Source organism: Opisthorchis viverrini (genome assembly GCF_000715545.1).
Source record: "Opisthorchis viverrini unplaced genomic scaffold opera_v5_71, whole genome shotgun sequence".
In the NCBI taxonomy this organism is placed as follows: Eukaryota; Metazoa; Platyhelminthes; class Trematoda; order Opisthorchiida; family Opisthorchiidae; genus Opisthorchis; species Opisthorchis viverrini.
This window is the reverse complement of record NW_008751727.1, coordinates 870,293-877,298: the sequence shown is the minus strand read 5'-3', so window position 1 is coordinate 877,298 and position 7,006 is coordinate 870,293. Positions and strand designations below refer to the sequence as shown.

The 7,006-nt window shown below is 42.8% G+C and overlaps 1 protein-coding gene across 1 annotated transcript in view; it reads right to left on the bottom strand.

Moving 5' to 3' along the window:
• Positions 1–3,152: 3,152 nt before the first annotated feature.
• The window catches only part of T265_04358 (hypothetical protein), a gene marked incomplete at both ends in the record, with an annotated part of 6,714 nt that continues 2,860 nt past the window's right edge, over positions 3,153–7,006 (bottom strand). Inside the window, 2 exons of the mRNA XM_009169079.1 lie at positions 3,153–3,373; positions 4,434–5,013. Coding sequence (XP_009167343.1) covers positions 3,153–3,373; positions 4,434–5,013 — 801 coding nt within the window. The remainder of the gene's footprint in view (positions 3,374–4,433; positions 5,014–7,006) is intronic.

The window sequence follows — 7,006 nt, the reverse complement described above, 5'->3', positions numbered from 1 at the left end:
TCAATCGACAAATCACGTAGCGGTTCAGTTTGCTTTCCAGGTAGATTATCCTTGGAGCCATTGAGCAATCCAAGATGAATGATCCATCGTGAAGAACCAAAACGGTGGTTGACCTATTGAGAAAAGTTTGTTGATGATGACACTTAATATCATATGCTCCATCGCTGACCCCCGTGGTAAGTTGTAATCGATTTTTGAATGAGATTGTGACATTATTCTGGTGTGCTGTGCATGTGATCGGCGAAATTTCGGGTCGACGGTCAAAGCAGTCTGGCTTGTTTGGAAACCCGACGCAGAATGTCAAAGATTTATGTTGTTCGACAAACAAAACGGAGTGATTCGGATGTACGTGGATCATCAAACCCGACGTTCCAAGGCCTGAAAGTGGTGATGTAGTCAGATAGGTGGAAGGGTTTTAGTTAATCTGCACAATTCAAATTCATCTGTTCTTTTTTTAAAAAAAATTCACCCATATCTGACAATTCATAGTGATATTCTGGGAATCTGCTCATATTGTTCAGTAAGCTCAACTGTGTCTAGGCAGCGTACACGAGGTGAATTTAAAATTGTTTACCGAATGGATTACATCCTCCTCGGTCAGTAATCTGCCAAGCTACCTCAAAAACTCTGAATTATCACTCACATTAAAAAAAATAATGGTGGTGGCGTTTGGTGGGTTCGTTTCTCAGAAACAAAGCATTTTTACAGGAAATGCCCCCTGGAGAGTGCTACAAGACAGCGATCACACTCTTTGACTGTGGTTCTTAACCTATAGTGCGTGCATTTTTTGGGAGTTGCAGAGGTGTTTGTTGGATTCAAGGGCCTACAATGAGTGTCCTGAAGGAAACATAGGTTTCGAACAGTGAAGAAACGAAAAAATGGTAAAGTACATTAACTTTTCACCGTGATCACTGATGAGCATCCTAAACACCAAATACACTGAGAATGTTCCCTTGTGCTTTTAGTCACCCTCAGTTTGTTGCGTGGGAGATCTAATAAATGCTGACTATTTTAAGTCACCCATATTTTATTTTTTTTACTATTAAGGAACCACAGATCCGGAAGTAAACATATGGGCAAATGCACACAGCTACACTTGTTGTCAACGGTCAAGCGAATCTTTCACACTCCAGTCGTAAAGTCGCTGAAATGTTATTGAATGCCTGTTACTTCGAAAGAAGGAATTCAGAGTGGTTTGAGTGGATGAGAAAAAAGAGGTCAAATAAATTTCAGGTGTGAAGAGCTTAACTGGGTAAACTTGGGTAATAAAGTCATGAGCACAGTTTGGTAAGGTCTGGCTGAAAACCATATGATCAGAAATCTATCAAAGTGAGGAAACACTACCCGTTGGATTATTTTTATTAAGAAAAGGGCGGACTAGTTTCCACTCTTGAAAAAACAATTTTTGCGTGCGTCTTTTCTCTCATATGACACTACTCAGGAGGCAGAGGAGAACTCTGGAGTGCTGAAACACTATTCAAGGTGGGAGAGTCCAGCTTTTTGGTTGTTGATCAGGTGGCTGTTGATATGTTCGCCGAGCTTGGCAATTGGCTTGCAAACGTTTCGTCACCATACGAGGAGACATCATCAGTGCGCAGTTGATGCGCAGATCAACAGCCACCTGATCAACAACCAATAAACTCACCCGACCTACCAATATTTCAACAAATTACCAAGTTCAGCTTTTCTTTGTTAACATGATAGTTACTTACTTGGGAATCAATCACAAATCGACCTTTGTGAAACTTCGCGGTTGACAATAAGATTCAGACGAAACTCACAAGGTTGCTTAAAACTATTCGACAGCTCGTGAGCGTTTTTATCCTTTTTCGAGCTAATCTGTAGGGTGCTGTCCCCGAGTTTCCGACATCCTTATGTTCTAAGCCACCCGAATTGAACTTTCTGCGGTAAATTCAGTTGAAAAAAATTGTAAACGAGAGATTCACTGAGGAGTAAGTTGGATCTTCTGTTAAAGTCAAATTATTTTGCAATTTAGTATACTTCCCGAATGAACAAACAACTATTGTTTATAGTTGGAACACAGTAAACGTCCTTTTGAACGAAATATGCATCACACAGAAACATGTTTTGTCCCAAGCCAGATACGATGCTAGGTTCCAGAATACCAGCGCCATCAGAAACTCACGGCCGACATAAGGATTGTGTATACTAAAAAGAGCAATATATTCTACCCAGAGATATTTTAATACATAAAAATCGTGCTGATTTGCTTAGAATTGATCATCCTTGAAGAATTAAATGCGCCCTTAGAAAAGTAAGACTTGGAGCTTTCTCAGCCAATATCCAGTATGCAATTCCCTCAACAAAAAATATTTTACTGTGGAGGGTTATTGTTCTATCTTCTCGTGTTGAACTCTCTTTCGGGGACTACATTGTTCATACAAAAGGAGAATATCCTGTCTAGGTGTGGGCGCCCTGGCAGTATCCCAGCCCTCGTACAGCCATGACACTCACAACCAACAATACTCTCATGCCACATCGGTCGCCGCGTGGTGCCATCAGCCGGGTCGCCTTACTTGCTGCATACAGCAGGGCGGATAAGCGAAAACAGGCTACTGATGACGCCTCCCTTCTTTCTCCTTCACATACATTTTCTTCCCCCTCTCCCCACCCCATTAATAACTCTCTCCTTGTAGGCCTGGCACTTATGACTGATGACTCCGTTCGTCATGCATCGGTTTTGCGTGCAGCATCTGCTCGTCACATCCGACCGACATCTTCAGGAATCTCCAAATTAGTCATCAAGCCTCGACACCCAGTCTGTATGGCCGCGTTTAATGTTCGCTCTCTGAAGCAAGCAGGACAACAAGATGTTCTTGCACTCACGTTGGACTCTTGCCGTAAAAGAGTGCTGTTTTTCATGACCAACTCAGAGTGGCGTAAACAGAGAGGTAGTTAACCCTTGACTTGGCAGAGTACTATGGAGATCACGAAACGTTTGGGTGCCGTCGGTTCTACTCGCCTTCCAGGATGGGGACCGCGTGATCCTCACTGTGCCTGGTCGGAGGAGACACTACAAGGTATGGCTGCCAACCGATGTCAGTGGCGTTCTTGTTGTCAGTTTCCATCCAGAGTGTCTGAGTGAATGTGTGGGGGTGCAGGCACCTCGGAATGATTGTGTTAAGCTAGCACTAAGTCCCTTCTCTGTCCACCTTCACTCTTTTCTTTACAATAAAGCTCTCAAATAAATCATGGTTGTACGGCAGTGAAGCATCGGTGTTTAACACTGATGTCATGCTGTCGATGATGCTTATGATGATCCTTCGCGGATGGCAGACTGTATTCTTGTTGCAGCCTTCTATTTCATAAAATTGATCACTTGCGCTTATAAGTGTTTTCCCTATCAAATATTCTGTTGTCTTCGGAAATACTTATCACGTTTTATCAGGGCACAAGTTTGTCTTATACTTCGAACAAAATATGCTCGTTACATCTCAGATGCATCTGGATTTTGAATTTCCATTTCCAGTGCTACTCTCATTTGGAACCAAAAACGTCTGCGCTTCTTGGTGTCATCGAAACAAAAACCATGAAAAAATAAGGTAATTATGGATGTCTCGTAAGTAAAATATTAGTTTGTCTTGGTTCCTGTTTCCCCCCTTAACAGTTCACTGACAGTACTGCATTTACGCACCAATTTATCAGCTCCAGCCTCCAATGCGCAGCTACAACCACTGTACGACAAGTACGAGGCCATTACAGATGATGATTTTTCAACAGCTTGCTCATGTTGCTAGGTAATCCAGAAATGCTAGTTCAAACATATCATTTACTGGCATATCGATCAAACGAGTAGTTTGTTGGCTCATTCTTTTATTCCTCTTACTTAGAATATGCGTTTCAAGATTCTCCGCTCAGCCTGTTTAATGTGAATCTAAACAATGTTACAATCTGGTTCATTTTATAGGTAAAAAAAGTTGGTCACTCACAGTGATGACAGTGCTCGCCTTTTAGTCTAGTTGATCGATGCGTAGCGACTTATTCTGATTTCAAGTTCACAGACATCACGTGAAAGAGCGTAGTCGAGTAGCGTAGCTGGTAGGTTGTAGGTCTTAGGGATGGCCTGACGATAGTTCGAGTCCATCAAGAGTGATGTCTTTCCATTCACATCAAGTTTACCTGGACTTCAAACCCCGAGATTTAACAAATACCCATCTACCTTCTGTCAGACAAACTCGCTATCATCACTGTATATTGCATAGCGGCGCTCATCTGAGTCCAACAGCAAAACGTAATCAAAGACAGTGATTCAGAGAGCGTTTTATCAAAACTATGACCAAAAATGTGAAGAATATGTGCCACAGAATTCATTTCTCAATTTAGATTTTTTTGTTTTTGAGGCCTTTGAGAGGAGATTGTATATAATACATCAGTAGTATCTTCACACCGATAAAAAAAGTCAACTTACTTACCTATAAGATAGTGTTCCTCCTCATATTCCGCATCATTGCAACGAATCGTGATCGCTCCGGACATGATGTTACTGAGTTCAGGGAAATACAAATTTCCTCTGTCAAAACGTGTTCTGTTATATGGAGATACACATCTCAGGTCGTCAAGACACCAGTTGATCGGTCGTTTCAGATCCCTTATCCAGTCGGCTCTTGTCGGGATGCGCAAGCAACAAATGGGGAAAAGTGAATGCTTTGGTTCTATCCGGATGACCCGTGACCTTGCGCCGCAATCCAAACGAGGAGCGTACTGTTCAATCAGCAAACGTCGGCTTACAACTGCACGGCTGTCTGGGCTGGCCTTGCACGTAAATATATACACACCAGGTGTCAAAGTTTGGGTGGCCAGCTTATGAGTGAAAGTATACGTCAAATTTAGATGAGGATCAGAACCAAACCGTGAAGCATTACAAGAGGCGTTAACAAACGCCAGCTTATCCGTAATGCTACAAAGTCGGGTTTTTCTATACAAAATACAAATCTGGATAAATTTATATCTGTCCCGAGCGATGATTTCTGATTTCGGTTCAAGATAGACATGCTGCGCAAACGTTGGAAGTGAAACAGAGTAGATTAGTAGGCCCACATGAGCCACGAACCGTGCCACCATTTCAGGCAATGCCCACCATGCATTATTGATCCACTATTTGAGAGACGAGTCACGTGGTGTTTTGGTTCCAGTCCTAGACAAGCTTAAATATTTTGTTTTTTTTTCATTCTGTCTTTTGAAAAGATAAACACATCTCACCAAACGAATGCAGTTCTGACAGCTTTGCTTGAAATCAGCCTTGATCAGAGCCAAACCGGCCTGCCTACGCGGCCTTTACGACTGGCCGGGTGAACGATACAATGGCGACCCCCCACCCCACACACTTTGGAGTTTGTTCGGCTGAACATCACTTAAACTTTCTGCTGCATCCTAACTTTGGTAAACTAGGATAAGAAAAGACTAAGAGTGATTTACGGCCGAAAAGTGGCAATAAAAAGGGGATGAAACTATGTGGCGGTGTAAAATCATTTTTATCCCGAGATACTTCTATTTATTGATTTGCCTTTAAGTAATATCGTAAGTACTTTGTAAGTTGTATGATTTTTACTGATATATTATTTTTTCCCAGCTCCGCAGGAAACATTATAGAAGATGCCCACGTAAGCTTCATCATAATGACTCAGTGTGAATCAAGATCCATGTCACAACAGAGAGTTCTCACTGCCATTCCCATTCGGCAAAAATCAGGGCACTGAGCTCATATTTTACCTCAGATGAGCCTCTTGTTTTACGCTTCTGTTTGCTCTGAAATTAACGGGCCCACCCATAGGGACATGGCGGTATGCGTAACTCTCATAATGAACTGATTGGGTCATCACCTTTAATGCCTGTCTCCCATTCCACAACTCCCTGTCCTTCGTGAACGGAGTTGGAGTGGCCAGAACCACCTCATCCCGGTGCGGTGAGTTGAATAACTGAATTGAACTCAACTGCATATCTTATGTTGAACAAAGCCAGACTCTTGGTTCATACTCTTGAATATGTCTCATAAGTAGCCTGTGGTCCACAGACCTTCGAAAGTTGGTATCGACCAGCCGATTATCTTGAAAGAGTTTTCATCAACATCCAAATGACTGTATTCATCAGAAAGTGATTTTCAGAGGTTCTCGTCTACTGAAATAGGCTGTAACCAAGGGGTTCTGATGATCTGTCAATAATAAATCTGTTAACATTTCGTCGGTTGGTGTGCATGTTGAAACAAGCTCAAATCGAGGACTGTCCTGATAAGCTTAGCATTGAACAAGGGGTCGTAAGTGTCAGTATAGCGTATATCTCACTCAGTGTTTTGAGTACGGAGCATCCACCACTGCTAGCCTTATACTGAATACGGTTTCTTCTAAAGGGACACTAAACAAAACGATGATATTCATATTTCAGGGTTCCTCTAGGAGGCCACCTATCCACGAAACCGATCGCATTTTGTTTGAAGGGTCCTGACAATTTTTGTCCCTCAAATTTTTTTTAAACTCCCCAAATTGTGCTGCACCAGTGATAGACATCTTAGCACTCTCAAGAGTGACAGACGGGGATGCTAATTCGGGTCCCATTGAACCAATCGAAAGTCTACAACCTGGGGGCTTTCCCTTTTGCTGCTATACTGAAGTTGGGCTCTTCTAATTCCCGTTTCATTTGCAAACTACCCTTCAAGATTTGACTAGATCTTCCTTCTCTCCTATGCAAACAGCGGAAAGTACGCTAGATGTTTTCTTCCAAATCCAGCTCGCCCTTCACTGGACAGGGTGTCGTAGCTTCTAGGTTCATTTTACCGAGGTGGCCAACCCTTGACTTGGCAGAGGAGTATGGAGATCACGAAACGCATGGGTGCTGTCGGTGCTACTCGCCTTCCAGGATGGGGACCGCGTGATCCTCCCTGTGTCTGGTTGGAGACACTACAAGATATGGCTGCCAACCGATGTCAGTGGCGTTCTTGTTGTCAGTTTCTATCCAGATTGTCTGAGTGAATGTCTGGAGGTGTAGGCACCTC